Here is a 19,522-nt window from a genome sequence, read left to right as displayed (position 1 = left end):
ATTTGTACAGTAGATAAAAAGGTGGACGCGTTATTAGAAACATGTCAATAAAATGCAGTGGAACTATAACTACTTCTATTATTCTGGTTCAGAGTCATTCGTCTCAATATTATCCAGCAGCTTAAAGAGTGTTTTAGCTTCACCTCCACACAGTTAAAGCTGTTGTTTTTTTTTTTTTTGTCTGCTCTTCTTTAACTACAAACTAGATTCATTAGATTTGATTTTTTTTTTTTTGGACTCAAGCTTCGTCTCCGTCTCATTCGAGCAGGAGTTTCGCTGCGATCTCCAGCCGCACACAAACACAAAGAGTGCAGTGTGGTTGGCAGAGGCCCATTGGGTTCAATGTTTATTCATACCCGCATCAGAACCACGTCGGTGAACAAAAGCCGACTGTAAGCGGATCTTCACACAAAGTGCTCTGTAGTGCTCAGTGTTCAGACTCTAACCCCGGGTCAATGCCTCGCTCTGCTCACGGACGGGAAATGGAAAGTCAAGCTCCACGGTGTTATTGAACTACAATTAATGACCATTGCCATAATAGATTCCTTTTTTTTTTTCTTTTTCGATAAATTCATTGTTTATCTGTAAAATGCCATAAACGAGAGAAAAATGCACAAAATTATTTCCCAGAGCCAAAAGGTAACATCTTCAAATGCATCATTGCTTTTTTTTTTTTTTAACAGTCTAAAGATATTCTGCATATAATGACATTAAACAGCACATTCAAAGAAGCTGAAACAAGTGAATGTTTTGTCATTTAAATAACTTTTTTTTTTTTTTTGCTGACGCATTAACAGGACGACCTAATTGTTCCAGCAGCAGATCAAACCCAGCGGCTTCACGGGGAATTGAACCCCCAAACAACGGCAGTGTTAACGTCTTCTGTTCTACTTTTAGTGCGGTCACTACATGAGGGAGTTGCCATAAATATCATAGCTGCATGTAAATATATTTAATATAGCCGTTTATTGCTACAACGTAGAAATGAAACTCTTTAAAACAGAGTGATCCTACATGAACTAACAGCTGACGAGCGTCCGACGCGTCTTTGTCGTGGCGAGGAAACTGACCTGCAACTTTTACTTTTCTTTTGTCCGATTCTTCCGGAGAAAAGGCACCGAGCTGCTGCTTTTTTTTTTTTTTTTTTTTTTTTTTTTCCCTTTTAGTTTTGGAGCTCATTTTTTTCGCGGTCGGGTCAGCCGGTGCCGTGGCTGCTGTACTCGAAGACGCCCTTCTTGAAGAACGGCGAGAACTCACAGATGGCGTGTTTGGTGAGATGCAAACCGCCGTCTGCGTCGGCTCTGAGAGGAGAGCTGGAGGACGACAGCATCACCCGGAACAAGTTCCTCAGATAACGCTGGAAAAAGAAAACAGGATGGTTTGAAAACAGGATGGTTTGTCTCTCGTGTGTGAATGAAGCCGTATTTCAAAATGTCTTACCTCCAAGTGATTCCGCCGCTCAGCGACCATCCGCTCGTCTCGGTTTCCAAACAGTTTCTTGGGGGGGAACTCGAGAGCTGCCAGCTAGAGCAGAGAGACCGGGACGTCACACACTTCAGTGACACCGGCGAGGCGTTTCAACGGAGAACAACAGACGTAAAAAGCGGATCTCACCTCTGGGTATTTTAATTTGAGGCTCTTGTGCATTTCCCGGAAGCGACTGTAGCGTCTGAACACGGTCCACATCTCCTCCATCACAGTGATCTGATCAAAGAGAGAGAAACACCTTTGATGCACAGATCAAAACTCTCGGGACACAACAACAACAACAAAAAAAGATCCAAAAAAGGTTCCTGAGGCTTTCACACAACAAGCAACTAAACCTGCACACCTGAACGCCTCCACAATCTCACAACATCTGAACACAACTGAATCTAAACTATGACCTCAATAATAAACAAATAAAGCGTAGCATAACGATTAACATCAAATAAAGCCAGAGAGAGATTTAACAGGTCAGAACGTAAATGACCGACGATGACGAGGGAAGATGAAGACGCGCGGCGTGAGCTCACCTTCACCTCGAACTCAAAGTGCTCGTCTTTCCCCTGCCCGCGGAGAAGGTAACGAGGAATGCTGATTTTAACGGGCTCCTGGAGGCCGTCGCAGCTCGTCCCGAGAGGACGGCAGACCAGGTGCTGCAGAAGAAGTCACCGGGAGGACGGGGACAAGACAGAAGGAGAGAAGAAGAAAGATGGCGGAGGGTAAAGGGTTGACTCGGAAAAAACAAAAATCACAATCATTTTCATGAACTTGGTTTGAGAATGATTAAGTATGATTGGCAACAGTCAATAGGAATCACAGAAAGTTCAATCTTTATTAACTTGTTTACACAATTAACATGTTCTCACTGTATTTGAAGACACATTAAACATTACTTTAATATATATTAATAAAATTTCATCTGTAATCACTTCACATCATGACAAATCCTCCCGTTTTCTTCAAGACATCAAATCGCATCATTTTTTTAATCGAAATGCAAGCTGCAAAACTTTAGACCAAACCGCAAATAATCATAATTTTCCCTTTAAACCAAATACTAAAAATATAAAGCAGAATAATCAAGAATCGTCAACATAACTAAAAACAATTAACAAGCGGTTTCAACTTTCCTAAATGCATGTTTATCTTCATTTATTCATTATAACTACATATAAACTACAGAAATTACAGTTAACACACGTCACATCGACATGATCTGTGAGTCTTCACCTCAAAAGACAATCTTTAGTTTCTTTACATATGACGTTTTAAATATATTAGAAAATATTCTAAAAGTACTTGCAGATGCGTCCATTTTACTTTGATACGATGATGAATCACCTTATAAGACACAGGTAAGTACGTTGCATTTGTGACTGAATACAGGTAAAACCGCCTTTTTGGTGAGTTACTCAGGTAGACAGATGATTAATCAACATCACAGCTTCTGAGGTACAACCAAAAGATAACTCCCAGGAATCGCTCGGACGACTGCGGTCAGAGACGGAGGGCACTTCGGTCGAGCGTCGCCTGAACTCCGCCCTCTTCACTCGAGTTTGTGGTTTGCGAGTTGTGAACGTGATATCGACCACAAGGCAGCCGTCATTCGTCCTCACAAACAGGCATCCGATGTCTGAACGCTTGCGGAGTTGGAGTCCCCGAAACTGGGGCTGGACGGGGACCAGACTGGAGCCCCGCGGCACGGGGTGAAAGACGCCGTCCTCCTGGAGAAGAGCCATGTGAGTGTCCGTCAGGAGGAACTGAAAAATGGCGTCCGGGTGCACGCGGGTAGAGTTCTTGACTTTGACGCTGGTGTAGAGCAGAGGACAGACGTGTGCCAGAGAAGGTTTGCCAGGACCATCCATGTTCCCGTGGACGATGTAGAGCAGGTCTGCGAGGACCCGCTTGAATCTGGAGGTGACGTGAAGGCCGTTGTCCAGGAAGACGTCAGGAACGCTCGACGTCCAATCCAGAGAGAGGACCATGAGGTCATCAGAGAGCAACGGGTGATCTTCAGTCCCTTCAGGGACGTTTCCAGGAGAAAGAAGCTTCAGTAAAGCTTTGCAGAACTCCTGAGTGAGCTCTTTGCTGTGGGTAAAAACTACCAAGACGGGGTCTTCGGTGCCGCCAATTAGGCGAACGTGCTGCCCTGCCAAACTAATCTGGACCTTCTTGATTTCCAGGAGATTAAAATGGTGACGAATAGCTACGGCGTCATCTGAATTTGTTCCACTTGACAGCACTGTGATGTCCTTTTCTGACAAAAGCAAGCACCCAGAATTTGGGATCGGCTGCTTAACGTTTGCAGTTTGGAGCCAGAAGATACTCGTAAGCTTGTTGACTTTTGCTCGAGGGGTCAGAGATTCCAACTCTTCCAGCATCTTCTGGGATGAAAGTGACTGTAGCTGAGACAAGGCTGGAGGCAGCTGGACCAGCCTCTGATGAAACACTTCAGGACATGTGTTTTTGAGAGACAACACAGAACCTTCAGGCCATCCCGCGACGCCCGGGATCGCAGACGCGCCGCAATTCTGAGGAAGACTAAAGGCGCGATCCTTTGACGGATCAACCAATGTGACTTTGTTTTCTGGAAGGATGCAAGGTTCTGGCTCCGGGTTAAGATGCAGTCGATGAATCAGTGGCAGCTCCTTGGACATCATGGTCACATACTGAGAGAGCACATCCTTCATATCATCCATTCGTACATTTCGAATTATGTCCCGTGTGCCCTGTAGCTTTCTACCAGCGTCTTTGTACGCTTCGGACAGCTTTTCAGTAAAATACCCCAAAGCAAAGCTCCTGTTGGCTGCCACTTTATCAGTTTCTGTGTCTGTCTCTTGTTTGATTTGACCATTAACGGATTCCTTCCACTCCTGCTTGAAATCGATGCAACCATTGTCAGAGTTCTGCGACTTTGACGACCGATCATTGGAAAGTTCGGCATCTTTGACCATCCCCGGGTCACATGTTTGCCGCTTGCTTGCTGCATCTTCAACCTTTTTATCGTCATTGGGAACACGGCGGGCAGAATCGTTTCTTCTTTCATCCGTGATATTCTTGTTTTCATCAATTCTGTTGGTCTCGGAGTTTGCAGATGCGCCACACATCTCGTGTTGACCAATGCCACAACGATCAAGTTCGCGAACATCTCGGCCCACTTCTCCTGGAGGGATACTCACTCCTCTTTGCCACCAATAGTTCTTTTCACCATCTTTGTAAGGCACTTCCTCTTTCTTAATCAAGACTTTAGCTGTGGATTCTAGTTTGTCTTCTCCGTGAATCTTTAAGAGGTTGTACTCTGGTTCTTCCAACATGTTTTCCTGGATGTGAAGAGGGGATTTTGCCTCGAGGATCGGGGCAGGCAGCAAGCTAGACCACAACCCGCAGGCTTTCTGTGTGCACAAGGGGGGAGTCCATGACTACATCGTCAAGCAGGACGCGAAGCCTCTTTGAATAACACCGAAGTCCATAATCCACCCCATTGAGAATTAGAGTTCCTCCATCACCAGGTGCACAGGTCAGTTGTAAGTGATTCAAAATTAACATTGTGAAGAGGTTTGGCATGCAAATTAGGATGACAAGTGTAGAAAAATAACTCAACTTCTTTTGGAAAACTTTCTAAATTCTAGTAAGGTAGCATTTGCAAATACTTATTATGAGGATCTACTGCTGTGACTAGACGGATGGTCTTTACAGATCTACATTTAGTTTGTAGGTTTCTGGCTCAGACTCCACCCATCTTGCACCTTCACAGAAAATAAGGCATCCGCAAATACGGTTTAACCATGTTTGATTCCACTTGGTCTGAAATGAAGGACTGTGAGCTGAAATATTACATTTTCGATCGTTTCGAGGTGTTTTGCCGTCTGTTCACTCTACTTTCCATGCATCCGTTTGCTACCGCGCTAAAGAGGAGAACGGGCTTCCTTCCTTCGGGGTCTTGAACAGAGTTGCCAAATTTTCAAGACCAACACGAGTCGCAAATAATAGATTAGAAAAAAATGCAGCCGTCTGTGCACTCCTGTATTAGGTAAAATGAATATAAAATGGAAACCCATTCATCATTTCTTTTAAAATGACATTGAATTTGTATAATTATATGAGGAATCATGCTCAGACTTTGTAATTGTTACCATGCATACAAGCGATAAAAGACAATTTGTTTATACAATGCAAACATACAGAACCCATTGTAAAAATTGATTATTGAATTATAATAATCCCAAAACTATAAGATTCTGGTCTTACCTCATATTTAAGCCTCCTTGGGTTCATGTTTTGAAGCTTTTCATCATCCTGAAAAACAATGAAACGTAACATCAACTCTCAGTATCACTGAATATCAAATATACACTATTAATTAAGCATTTCTGTATACAAAGTTGTAAATTATACTTCATGATGACAGGAGAAAGGGAAAAAAATCAAACAAAACCAGGATACATTATAAACCAGGCGGAGAAGAACCCAATTAAAAGGGTGAATGAGTCGATCCATAACCGTATTTGGGAGAGTCATGCAGATTACAGAGCAGGGAAAGTCTCAAACAGAGCAGGGTGCTCCTGGTCTTACCTCATCTGTTAATCTAACAGAGCTACAGTCAAAAGCTTCTTCCTCCTCCTGCAGGGTTAAAGAGCTAAATATCAGTTCTACACAGAGAGAAAGACGCTTCGACTCGCAATCTGTCACTGGATCTGCTGGGTTTCTTTGTTCTCTCTTTGCTTTTAAAGAGCAAAATACACATTGCAGAGTGAAAATAAAGATAATGAGTGTTAAGACCATGTTGATGTTTTTTTCCCGCGTCTGACCCGTTACAGTTTTTATTCACAATGACGTAAAAACAGAGACCAACGGCAACGTCTTGAGAAGCTGAAACCGGGAAATATTTGACATTTTTGCTCGAAATATGACTTTAAACTACTTATTGATTATCAAAATAGCTGGCGATTCACGTTTCACCAGAGTCTGGATGTGCTGAGAGAGTGAAGGTGACAGAATCAGCTTTATTGGCCAAGTGTGCAAAATCACATACAAGGAGTTTGACTCCAGTTTTTCTGCATCGCTTTCAATGTACACAGAAATGGAACAGGGACCACAACGCTGAAATAATAAAAGGTAAAAAGGTAGGACTATTGTGTACACACGTTATATTATTATATATTATATTAAAAGAAAAAACACCAACAACATAACTGAAGGTAGGTAGGATTTATATTCACAGGGACAAAAAGGTGTCTCATTTTAACTGTAAAAATATCGCCTATATCAGAAGTAAGTGGATGTTTTAATGGTGTTAAGTGTTCATCAGAGTGAAGGTCTGTGGGGAGAAACTGTTCTTGAGTCAGCTGGTTGGGTAAACAACAACAACAACAACAACAACAACAACAACAACAGAAATCAGCAGCACCTCACAGGTTAAACAAAGTGAGAGGGACATTTCTTACCCTGAGCGACTCGCAGGACAGAGACAGATCCATGGTGCTGCTGCTGCCATTGAGAAGGTTCATCTTGCGTAACCTTCTTTGGACTTCCTCTTCGATGTACGCATTTATCCTACAACCAACGAGAAGGACGAAGCGCCCAACGTTAGCAACAACATCAACAAATGACGTGTCCCAAGTGTTCCATCAGAAAGACGAACACCTGACGGTTATGACAGTCGTACAGCTTCTGGCTGTAGGATGAACGGTGTAGTTCTGGCGATTGTTTGAAGAAGGCGTACCTGTCGTCTGACAGCGGCAGCAGAGGGTTCAGGCTCTGCATGTGGCTGACCGGAGAGCTGCCGTGACTCGTCTTCTCATCGTTGCTGACGGAGTGAGTCCTGTTGTTCTCCTCCCCCTCGCTGATCCTCCGCCTCAGCTTCTGGATCTCCCGCTCAACTCTGGAGAGAAGAGGAAACATCAAAACCAAACAAAAGCGAGGATGGTCTTGTTCCTGCGTTTCTTGAATGTATTCATTAATTCACTGTTTAGATATATATATATATATATATATATATATATATATATATATATGTTAAAGGCTCTGACCTCTGCTGGTCCAGGTTCTTGATGGCCGAGCTCTTGTGCCTCTGCTCCTCGGTGTCGGGCTCCAGGGAGACGCTGCGCCTCAGGGCCGAGTGCCTCCTCTCCAGCCGGGCCACCGCCTGCTCCATCGCCTCCCTCTGCTGCTTCTCCTTGGACTCCAGGATCTCCTTCTCCTTCCTCCTCACCTTCTCCTCCTGCCGCGCCACGTTGGCCGTGAACTCGTAGGTCTCCTGGAGCTGCTGGAGCTGCTGGGCGCCGTGCCAGTGGAGGTTCAGTTTCTCCTCCTTGTCCTCCAGCTCCTTCTCCACCTGGAACAGCGTGTTGTCGAGCCCCGGTGGGCTGTCGCAGTTCCCGTTGCTGCCGCCGCCGCTGCGCTCCAGCATCTCCGCGGCTCTCTGCTTCTCCTCGGCCAGCGCGGGGAGAAGGCCGTCGGCCACGCTGGCCAGTTGCCGCTCCTTGAACTGCAGCCTTTGCTCCGCCTGCTTGACCAGCTGCTCCTCCTGGCCGACAGCCGTGGCGTCCTGCGCCCCTTTCTCCTGCGTCTCCTTCAGCTGCTGATGTCGCTCTTTGAGGCCATGGGTGAGGTGCAGCAGCGTGTTGCGCTCGGCGGCGACCTCTTTCTCCAGGCGCTCCCTCTGCTGCCGGAGCCCCTCCTCCAGCTGGCCCAGTTCCTTCACCTGCGCCTCCTTGAAGTCCGTGTATCGTGCCTGGGCGGATCTCGCCTCCTGGCTGGCATCCTCCACATCTGGCCGCTCAGCAGTCTCTTTGGCGCGGAGGAGTGCTTCTCTGATCTCAGCCAGGGCTCGGCGTTCCTCCTCCAGGCGGCCGGCATCCTCCCGGGTCAGCAGGGTGGTGGCTGCCTCGTGTTTCTCTCTCAGCTGCTCCTCCAGCCGCCCCACCAGGCTCAGCTGCTCGCGCTCCTGCTCCTCCAGCCGCCGCCGCTCCGTCTCCAGACGAACCTTCTGCTCCTCGCGCTCCCTCTTCAGTCTCTCCAGCTCGCGGAAGATCTCCGTCTGCTCGGCAGCCTCCAGCTGCCGCCGCTGCTCCTCGTCCAGCTGCTCCTCCGCTTCCCCCTCCGGCTGCCGTTTCCCCCGCTGGGGGTCCTCCCCCTGGATCTCCGAGCGTCTCTCCTCCTCAAAGCGCTCCTTCTCGGCCAGGAAGTCTCGCAGGCGGCTCTCGATGTCCTGGCTGCGGCGGCGGAGGCTCTCCTCCTGATGGAGGATCCGCTGCTGCACCTCCTCAGACTCCTTACGCTGACTCTCCACCTCCTGCTGGAGGAGCTCCAGCTCTGCCTTCTCACTCTGGTGCTTTGCCTCCATCTCTTTGATCAGCCTCCTACAGCAACAACAACAAAATGTGGGGAATGTTCTGACATATGATGTGACATTATGATATCTTTTAACGGTTGTCTTGGTGATGACTTGAGCTTCAAAAGTATTTCTGAATTGTATTTTTTTTAAAGGCTGGCATCTGGTTAAATACTGTTAATATCAATTGAATTTATTGAGTTTTAATACTGTTATTTAAATCTTTAAACTGTGGATTAGAAAGGATTCAGAGTGAATGCAGGCTACAGGTGTGACTCTTGGTCTCTCAGTAACTTTTGAGACTCTTGTACCTTTTCAGCTCCAGTTTTTCCAGCTCTTCTCGCTGCTGTCTCTCAAACTCCAGCCTGAAAACACGAAAACCTCCATCAGCTTTTTTACTCGCATGAAAAACGAACACACACACACACACACACACACACACACACACACACACACACACACACACATTCAACACCACAACTAGTAAAGTGCACTAAGTGAAAGTAGCGTCAACACAAAATGACTTCAAATGAAATGCCAAGGCGATGTGACAAAAAAGCAACGATACATTCTCTACTCTCAGACGTCAAAATGGAGACAGAAGCAGCAAGACGACGTGCAAAATAATAATAATAATAAAAATAATAATAATAATACAATGAGGGTTTAGGTTGAGAGACTTGACACGTCAACATATGTCTTTGCGTCAAAGACGGGACAGTTAGACAGGAAGTGGACGGCTGAGTCTACCTGAGGAAGACGGGGCCCTTCTCAGTGAAGAGACTGTCAACAGGACGGGGTTGACAACAGTTAATTCACTGACATGGAGCGAGTGCACAGGTGAAAGGAAAACGAGCGCTTAATAATCCATCAAGACACAGATTACACCGAGAACTAACGGCTCACTTTCATGAACAATGTTTAACAATTGGAGGAATTTGTCCTGAGGGGAGAGGGGGGGGGGGGGTTCATCCTCACATGAAAAAATGTATATAATATTTCATAACAATCATATCACATTCCAGCAATTAGACATCTCAGAGCTGACAGTTTGTCCTGAAGGTGGCACTAAAGGTGAACTCATGTAGTGTCCAAAATGGAGGTGGTTCATCCTCTAGGGAGCAGGAATACCCTCAGTAAATCTGTTCATTAAGCTTTGTTTGAACCTGATTGGCCTGTTGGTGGCGGTAGAGTAAAGGAATTCCATATTCTATATTTTTCTTGTTGTCACCTTGACTTCCTGTCTGTGGCTCTTAGCGCCAAGACCGGTGTTGCAAAATGAAAGAAACTCTTGATTGACACGTCAGACCCAAGGAAAGCCTTAATAGCAACATAAGACAATTATTTGTCCCTAAAAATGTCCCTTAAAAGCTGACTAATACCCATCAGTTTACATCATTTAAACTGCAAAACATGTATTCACAAATATGAATAGTGAGTGCGAGAGACGATTCTTTTTCCACCGTAAATGACCCAGACACACACACACACACACACACACACACACACACACACAGCTCTAATTGGCTCTAATAAATCCCACCGATGGGATTGTATTCTGTGGCAGCGCTGTATGAATGCAGATCAACTAACAGCTCTGAGGAGTGGAGACTCTACGGTCCTGGAGGGGCTTTGATGCAGAGGGGCGATGCACTGCAGGCTCTGAGCTCATAACCACATGCTGCTGGTGTCATTAGTGAGTTCATGAGCTCACCCGGGGTTGTAGAGCATCACGGTGGACAGGCTTTCACAGGACTTGGACAGATCCGTCATAGAGAGGCTGAATGTAGAGAGCAGGCCACTCTGAGGGGGGGGGGGGGGGGGGGGGGAAAGGTCGACAACGTTACCGTCTCACCTGAGAGCAGGTTTCCTTCAAGGTCTCTAAAGAGGCTAAAAAGGCGTCGAGTCTAACCTTTCGTTTCTCCCTCAGCTTGGCCGCCTCCTTCGGATGGTTAAACCGGAACATGTTTGTTCTGCCGAGCAGAATAACGGCGCCTGGAAACCAAACAACAGAAAGTGAAAACTGTCCAGGACGGAGTCCTCTTTCACCCTGTGAGGATGAAACACGTTCTCATGTTTCACAGCGAGGTGCAGCTTTAAAAGAAGTGGAAGAGGTTTCTTGATTTCCCCTCAGACGTCCTCGCGCTCTCACCTTGGTTGAGCTGCGACGACTCCGTCGCCGGAACTCCGTTGACTGAACACTGAGCTCCGCCGAGCGGCACCAGAGTCACTTTACCGTTCTGGTTCTGAAACATACAGTGTTCGCTCTCCAGGTCCAGACCGTGCAGGACTGCAGGAGGACGAAACAACACATGAAAAAAACAAACAAAAAAAAACAAAACTTCTGCACATAGTCAGTTATAGAGCTCCTCTGTAGAAGAAGAGATAAGAACATTCTTAATAGGAAAACAAAATAAAAAGCTCTCGGAAAAAAGAGTTAATATACAGGTCAAGGTTCATGTTCTAGAAAAAAAACAACATTTAAAGTAGAGATACACCGATTGCAATATTCTTGTCCGATCAACCTGAGGTGAAATGATTTTATAACTATGCACCATTTCCTCTAAAATCCCATCTGAAATTAGACAAATCGTCTCATGAATGTGATTTAAAGTTAGCTCATGCATGGGATTTTGAAGGGCTTTTATTTTGAAATGCTACATCAGAATGTCCTGGTTCTCTCTGAGTGAGACCTTGAGGTGCTCTGCTATCAACCTGAGGTGAAATGATTTTGTAACTATGCACCATTTCCTCTAAAATCCCATCTGAAATTAGTCATGTTTTCCTTATTTTAGCTCTGATTTTCAGTGATTTCCAGTGAAATGTGATGAGCCTGTATAGAAAGGCTTTTCTTGTTTGTTAACACTGTTGATCTTCCCCTGCAGCTTGTTGAAAGTACTCCCTACTGGTTGTTGATGTAAAAATAATAATAATAATAAATGTCAATGAAAAACTCACTGATGTCCTGCTCTGTGGACGCGTCGTCGCGGCCCACGTACGTCCGTCCCTCCTGAGGTTTAGAGGAAAAACAAACAAAAGAAGAAGTTTAGAAGTCGAACAGAAGGACACTGAGGACTGGAATAACACTTTCTTCCGTCCACATTGAAGCAGATACGACACTGATATGAACCGTTATTGTCATGCATCACATATGGAAGTGCTTCGGGTGAGTCGGACCTTTAGATGGTACAGGATGATGCCGGTGCTGAGGAGGTCGTCGTCGATGCCGATGAGGTGAGGCAGCTCGGAGTCCAACACGACGCCGATGCCCTCCTTCCTCAGAGCGAGAGTCTCCTCCTGCAGACACCACCAGGGTCATTCATGACGTCACCGTAGAGAGAACCAGAGGAAAGAAAACGGAACGAATCATGAATAGAAAGTAGGAATTGAACATGAGAAATGTCACAAAAACAACCAAACTTGTGCACAAAGAAAAAAAATGATTAGCCAAGGAAAAATGTTTTTAGGTGACAACTGAAGACCAAATGAAAACGCTAAATAATACGCATTATGCAGAGATTGTTGGTGCTTTCAACACGTTTCAGTCAGACAGTCAGTGAGCGACATGAACGATGAACGGACCTTCAGGATGTTCTGTGTCTCGTTCCATTTGTTGGTCCACTCTTTGGTCAGCTCCAGGACCTGCAAACACAAAAACGCCGATAGAAACCCGACAGAAACCACCAGGTGACAGACGTCTGCCTCCTCAGCGGAGGTCAACGTGTGCAAAGCCACACTTATAATAAAAAGGTGTATTTCTCTGCAGCAGTCGTCACGTTTCTCAGCGAGGACAACGCTAAAACTCACTCTGGCTTCGTTCTGGTGCAGTTTCTCCTCCATGCTCAGAGCAGTGGGCGAATCCAGCAGAGCAATCTGACACAGAAACAAACAAAAAAAAAAAAGAGGGTCAGAAACACTTTGACCGGGTTGCATTAGTGACTTTAATATGATTAGAACAACCTGTGCGTTTCACCTGGTTGCCCTGAATCAGCAGAGCCTTCAGTCGGGCGATTTCTTCGCGCAGTTCTCTGATCAGCCTGACGTTGCAGTCCTCGTTGATGGTGGGCTTGTTGATGATGTTCTTGGCTCGGTTAGCGTAGCGCAGAGTGCTGAGCGTCTCGCCGTAGTTCACGTCGGCGGGGGAAACGGCTGCGAAGAAAAGCGGCGAACAGGACACTGAAATAAAAGACGGGGTGTCTAATAACGGCGGAGGGCCGGGTCGCCAGATAAATAAGGGGCCGGCCCCACGTATACCACACATAAACTGTGATTTATCAAATAAGAATGAGGAGAAAATCCAATATAACCGTAGAATAAAATCCTCAGATCCAAGGTGCATTAATGCTGATTACGATAAATTGCAGGATTTTTTTTTTTTTTGCTGAATTGTACAGTACAGAGCTCTATGAATTATTAATTGATCATCTTTCTGACGTTGTATAATAGGGATTTACATATTAACGATCTCCAGGCACATGTGAGAAGAATTGATCGGTAGGGCCGCTTTTAATTTGAAATGGATACAGGAAGTGTTGATTAACGGCAAGAAAAATCCAACAGAATGAGAAAACGAGGAGGATTCATCCTAAAAATATGACGGGGTATATTTATCACTCAGAGGAAGATAGAAATAAAGGCCTCTAATATAAGCCTGATATAATAATATAATAAAGCCTGGTAGCCTCTGCAGCTGAGGTCAATAAAGGCCCCGCTGTTGTTTTAAATGTCTGTGTGTCTCACTGGCAATCATGATGGTCTTGGAGTTGCCGCCCAGACTGTCTTTCAGCAGCCAGGTGAGCACCGAGTCTCTGTAGGGAACAAACACCGCCTTCCTCTTCAGGTTGGTGTTCCCGCCGTCCTGCGTCATGTCAGCTGGAGCAGAGACAGGAAACAGACCCTTCAGTCAGCAAACATTTGGGAGTATTGTGAACGTTGAGAAACAGGTTTCCAGATTCCGTTCCTGACCGAGGGCAGAGATGACGTTGCCGAGAGTGACCAGCGACTTGTTGATGTTTCCTCCCTCCTTCAGCCGGACGCCTGTCGCTCCGGTGGCGTCGGCTCGCTCGCTGCCGGCCAGATCGACCAGGTGGATCTTACTGACCGTCTCACTGGGCATCTCCGCATCGAACTTAGCCTGATGGAGGGAGAGGGAGGGAGAGAGGGAGAGAGAGAGAGAGCGAGAGCGAGAGAGAGAGAGAGAGAGGGAGAGAGAGAGAGGGAGAGAGAGGGAGGGAGAGAGAGGGAGAGAGAGAGAGAGAGAGAGAGAGAGTGATACGAGATGAAATCATGGCTCATTTCAGTAGAAAATCCTGTGTTTTTGAGTTTATTTCACACAAAAATTGAAAAAATGTGATTTTAAATAAAATAACAGGTAGTTTTTTTGAGGATCTCCTCCACATTTTTCACCAGGAAAGTATAATTACTGTAAACTCCAAGGATCATCAGTGTCTAGTATGAAAAACGCCCCACACTGATCTACTTTTTGAAAACATCTGGGCTTTTATTTTGGTGAAAATCAGAAAGAAAAAATAACAAGCTTTGATTGAAAGACTTTTTTTTCTTTTTAAATAAAAAAAAAAAAATACTGAAGAAGTTATTATGTGAAACTCAAATGAGACTCCAGTTCTAGGAAAGTTTCCACCAATGACAAGAAGAAGTTAGTTTTTAGGATGTTAGATAAATAGCTTATTCCACCACCGTTCTAATAACGGTGGTTCTCCGTGGAGGAGCGATGTACGGCCTGCAGTCAGTAGGCTGCTTCTGACCTGTGTGAAGTTGAGGGTGAAGATGGCGTGCGAGCGGCTGCTGACGTCGTTCATGCCGGTGCTGGCGGTGGTGCGGTTGATGTTTCCGGCCTCCATCAGCTCCTCCACGTCGCTGTAGTTCTGCACCAGGTGCTTGGACAGATCTGAGACCAGCAGGGACGGGGGTCAGGGTTACAGGACGTCGACACGAGAACACAACGCTGAGAGAACATGATTATGTGGGAACGCAATCACCTAAAACTACAACACCGCCACACACACACACACACACACACACACACACACACACACACACACACACACACACACACACACACACACACACACACACACACACACACACACACACACACTGTCCCTTTACCATCCCTGAAAAAGACAGTAAAACTGAAATGAAAGCAGGATGAATAAAAACTAGGCCCAGCAGCGCGGTCTCACCTTCTACATAGGGTCCGTCTTTCGGGTGCTCCCTGACTCGGAGGTTGTAGGTCTGAGTGGACTTCCTCCTCAGCAGGTCTCTCACCCTCTCGTTGTAGATCTCCAGGTAGCTGAAGGCGTGAACCAGAGGACAACATGGCTACAATCACAACTCTCAGCATCTCTAGCTGGTTCTCTCACAATAATGACTTGTTTCCGTGGCAGTAAACTCAAACACGACGCTACGTTTCCTCTGGAATAGATTTCTCCCTGAAGCCGGTTCAGACGTGGAAAAAATATATTTAAAAAAAAAAACGTCGGTCCGGTCCCGGCTCACCTGACTTCCGTACGAAACGAAGCTTCATCCCACCGAGACGCCGCGGCGATGCGACTGAACAGACCTTCACAGAACCTCGGGATCAGACCAGCGTCCCCCTAAAAACAACGACAACAACAAACGCACAAAAAGCTCAGACTTTGAAACACACAGGCTCAAAGGTGTGTGAGGGTGAGTGAGGCAGCGGTGACAATAACAAGCGTTTACTAGTGGTGGTAAAATGATTTCGTACGAGCGAAGCAGGAAAAGGTCGACAGCTTTTTAAAGGCGTGTTTCACTAAACAGACTTCCTGCATCATGTCTTCTGCTTCCTCCCTCCTGTGGAGGACTCATATTGTTCTATGAAGTCTATTTCCTCTCACATCTCTGCAAACCAGAGTTGTCTCAGAGGAGCCGGCCTGCAGGTTCATCATTGACAGCTGATCGATCAGATAAGATCAAATCATAAAACCCGACTGCGTCTGGATGTCGGACTCGTCTCCCTGAGAACGGACAGATCACGTGACCTTCTAACACGTCAAACGTGTCCGCCGTCCCCCACGGAGGACACTGAGGGCGTGTCCTCTGTTACTTTTACAAATGTAGAGAGGTGGGGGGGGGGGGGGGGGGTTCATTTTTAAATTAAAAACATAGAAAAGAGGTTATTTTAAGTTCTTTACAGACTAAAAACATGTGTGGATTAATCCGCCGCTGAAAATAGACCCCAAGAAATGCTCTATTTCCTCCCGTTTGTTTGATGAAAACTACAACGACCAGCTGTTTTTGGAAATTATTTAACATTTTTTTAAATGTGACTATTATAGCAAGAAACACAAACATCACAATGTGATGATTTTCTTTTCTTTCTCTTATTAATTAAGGTAAACTGAAGATCTTAATATCTTTTGGACAAAATAAGCAGTTTGAAGCCTCCCAGTCGTGAAAGACATTTTTCACTTTTACGCTTCATGATTTATAGAGAAAATAATCAGCTAAACTCGACTGGAGCCTCCAGTGATGAGTTCAGCGGAGCACACAGATCAATAGCTGGTCTGTGAAGCGTCTCTCTGGATCAGACGGTCTGTGGTGTGAGTGTTAAGATGCGTTTGGCGGGTTTCGTCTCACTGGATTGCCCATCATGGTGTAGGACTTCCCCGAGCCGGTCTGACCGTAGGCGAAGACGCAGGCGTTGTAGCCCTCGAACGCCGCCCTCAGCACGTCCGAGCCCAGATCTTTGAAAACCTGCAGATGGAAACGAGAACATAAATCAAAATAAGACCTTCTTCCAGGTTTCCTCGGTCGACGCTTTACAACATCTCACTGCGTTGAGAGGTTGGAGACTCGCGTGACTCAGTGTTGATGTAGCAGAGCTGTAATGTGACACGTCAGAGCTCAGGAAACACACAGAGTCCAACAGCAAGGAGCCGAGTAGACCGAGGAATCCAAACCTCTTCACCTCAATAATCCCCCAAAGAGAACAAGAGGAGATTTGCAAGGCAGGATTTGGGGGAAATTAGCCAGATTAACCCTGTGAAAGCCAGGATGGCGCTCGCTTTTACCGACAGATTTATTACAGATTTATTACATTTATGTTTTGCGCTTGTTAAAACTATAACATTGCAGCAAACGTGGCCGTTCTTCACCTTTTCCTGGGAGACGAACGCGGAGCTCTTGCAGTCCGTGGAGTCGTAGGAGAAGTCGTACGTGAAGGTTTTGGTTCGGTCCCTCGTCGAGTCGGCCGCGATGCCGTCGGTGATCTTTGGAGAACATGAAAACAAGACTTCAGCTACACGGCGGGTTTTACCATCCGCCTCAATGGCATCGCGTGGGAACGGAGTGCTCTTCTTCTGGGAGATTAAAGACAATGAAGTACCTTGAGGTTGGTGATGGAGGTTTTGGTTCCCTCCATCTTGATGATGCATTTTGCGGTCAAGTCCTTCTCCCTGTAGAAGATCAATAGCGTTTAGAGCACAGGACAGACTTTTCTTTTTCAGAATCTGTTCATGGGAGAATTAATCAACCACACTTTCACCAGAAAATACCAAAATAAATAGATTCCTTGGCTGGGATTGGGACGGCCCCAACGATATTTTTCCGTTATACGATAAATATTCATGTTTCCATCATCACCGATGAGACAGCAGACTAACGCATATAACGGGTATAAACACACAGCTGTACGTACAGAATACATACATTTGTATGCTTGTTGCATAGTTATATAGCAGCCTTTGTTGTCGACGTGAATAAACCCACATGACTGAGCATGAGTCATATGAGCAGGCAGACATGTTTGCTTAGTGGAGCGTGATCGTCCGTCTCCGCCCCGGTTTTGTTCTCGGGCTCAACAACATCCTTCATGTCGGATCTAAAAGCAGAAACGGAACCGCGTCCCGTTGACTCCCATCCTAAAAAACGTTTACATCGAGTTCCAGTTTCTCCTCCTTTTGTAACCGGGTCACATCTGGTGTCATTTTTGTGCGTCTGTGTATTTGGGCCTGAGTGCAGTTTGTGTAGCGAACATCTGGAACGTCTGGAGCAGAGCGTCACAAAGTGTGAAGCATTCAAAGTCGGCTTTGATCACATATTTTCCTTTTCCCTAATTCAGGAAAAGAGTTTATTGATTGAATTGTATCGAATTAAAGCAAAGCTTGAGTTGAGACGTCGTGTCACACACCCACCCACCCACCCACCCACCCACCCACCCACACACACACACACACACACACACACACACACAGGATCAAAGGATTAATTGGTGCTGTAATGTGTGGCCTATTGCAGCCTTGTTGTTGTTATAATGGAGGAAATGGAACACAGGGCAGTAGTGGAGCAGTAAAATCATACAAGGAAAAGACTTATGAACCAAAACTCTAATTGTTCTTATTTGTTAGTATTAAATCTCAGTGAGATCTGATCTGTACTAGAGGGACGGTCGCACAACAGCAGAGAAAAGGGAAATAATCGGAACATTTGTCTGCTTTTATTCTCTGTTTTCAACTGAAACTCAAAGCAGCTGCCTCTCAGGGACCAGAGGTGGAATGTAACTAAGTACATTTACTAGTTAATTAAATATTTAATATTTCTATTTTCTGCAACTTTAGCCTATATTTCTCCTCCACTACATCTCGGAGGTAAATATTGTTCTTTTTACTACATTTGACTGACAGCTTCAGTTACTTCCTGTCCAGTGAAAACCTCGTTACATTTGATTTGATCATATGATGCTCTTATAGAATATGATGCATTGAACACATCTACAGCAGTACAATGCAACAGACACATTAATGCAGCAGTGATACAGAAACATCACTACATAGTAAAACACTGACACACCGTACTGCACCGTGAGTACTTTTACTCTGCATACTTTAAGTACACTGTGCTGATTATATGTAGGTACTTTTATATGTATTTTCACAGTGTGGTAGCAGTACTTGTACTCCTTCCACCGCTGCTCTAATCTCACCCTGCAGGCTAATAACTCCCTCTTTAAATAATAATATAACGTCATTGTTGTGGTCTCAAATAGTGCCGCTGAGTCCATGCATGTGATTTAAACACCATGACTCCCAGAGGCTACATCTGTATGAGCTCAGTTAGCATCGCAAACACAACAACATTCGGATATTATACCTGCAGAAAGATACAAAATAATTCGTGTTATTGTCCTAAACTCACCGTCTGTCCATGGGCCTGACCCGGACAGCCACCCGAACCGATGCCATTGCGCATGTCCGTCCAGTCCAGTTAAGTTAGTAAGTTAGCCTCGAGCGACGCTGCTTTATAACGAACGTCAGCTAATTAAGCTAACAGGCTAACCCGCTAGCATGAGCCACAGCGGGATAGAGAGGGCAAAAGTCGCCGCCGAGATAACCGGCCGACTGCACACGAACACGTACAAACCGGACAGATAGTGAGGAGAGAGGGAGGGAGAGAGGGAGGGAGAGAGAGAGGGAGGGAGGGAGGGAGAGAGAGAGAGTCGCCACCGTGGACAGGTGTTATCGTTGTCCGGTGACACAATCTGTTGAGTAGCACGTTAGCCTGTTAGCTTTCATATGACACAAAAAAAAGAAGCAAAGTAACTGGGAAGCGTCAGCTGATGAAAACATTACATCTGTACAGAAGCCCGGAGAGGACAAAATACACACTACTGACGGTTGAAGAAAAGGGACACATATCAGTATATATTTATTCATGTATTGT

General features: G+C 45.7%; 1 protein-coding gene across 6 annotated transcripts; it reads right to left on the bottom strand.

Moving 5' to 3' along the window:
- Nucleotides 1-162: 162 nt before the first annotated feature.
- kif16ba (kinesin family member 16Ba) lies at nt 163-19,420 on the bottom strand. Of its 6 annotated transcripts, XM_068726538.1 has the most exons (28): nt 18,998-19,420; nt 17,190-17,259; nt 16,960-17,073; nt 16,442-16,558; nt 15,338-15,435; nt 15,022-15,131; nt 14,584-14,726; nt 13,784-13,952; nt 13,559-13,690; nt 12,792-12,967; nt 12,626-12,691; nt 12,401-12,460; nt 11,996-12,115; nt 11,777-11,828; nt 10,971-11,108; nt 10,731-10,813; nt 10,533-10,621; nt 9,569-9,601; nt 9,130-9,183; nt 7,515-8,846; nt 7,208-7,366; nt 6,930-7,038; nt 6,058-6,105; nt 5,734-5,781; nt 2,016-2,138; nt 1,615-1,704; nt 1,441-1,524; nt 163-1,357 (listed from the first exon to the last, which is right to left on the bottom strand). In XM_068726538.1, the coding sequence occupies exons 1-28, from the start codon at nt 19,042-19,044 to the stop codon at nt 1,196-1,198; spliced, it is 4,026 nt and encodes a 1,341-aa protein (XP_068582639.1). In that variant the 5' UTR covers nt 19,045-19,420; the 3' UTR covers nt 163-1,195. The 6 variants fall into 6 exon arrangements, with proteins under 6 accessions (XP_068582639.1, XP_068582640.1, XP_068582641.1 ...); XM_068726539.1 differs by lacking the exon at nt 6,058-6,105; XM_068726540.1 differs by lacking the exons at nt 6,058-6,105; nt 9,569-9,601.
- Between the last annotated feature and the right edge of the window lie 102 nt (nt 19,421-19,522).

The sequence above is a fragment of the Cebidichthys violaceus genome, unplaced genomic scaffold, assembly GCF_023349555.1.
Source record: "Cebidichthys violaceus isolate CVI_PGR_0920_01 unplaced genomic scaffold, fCebVio1.0.p SCAF_4, whole genome shotgun sequence".
Lineage (NCBI taxonomy): Eukaryota > Metazoa > Chordata > Actinopteri > Perciformes > Stichaeidae > Cebidichthys > Cebidichthys violaceus.
Note: the sequence above shows the minus strand (reverse complement) of the source record. Positions and strands in the feature narration are given on the sequence as shown.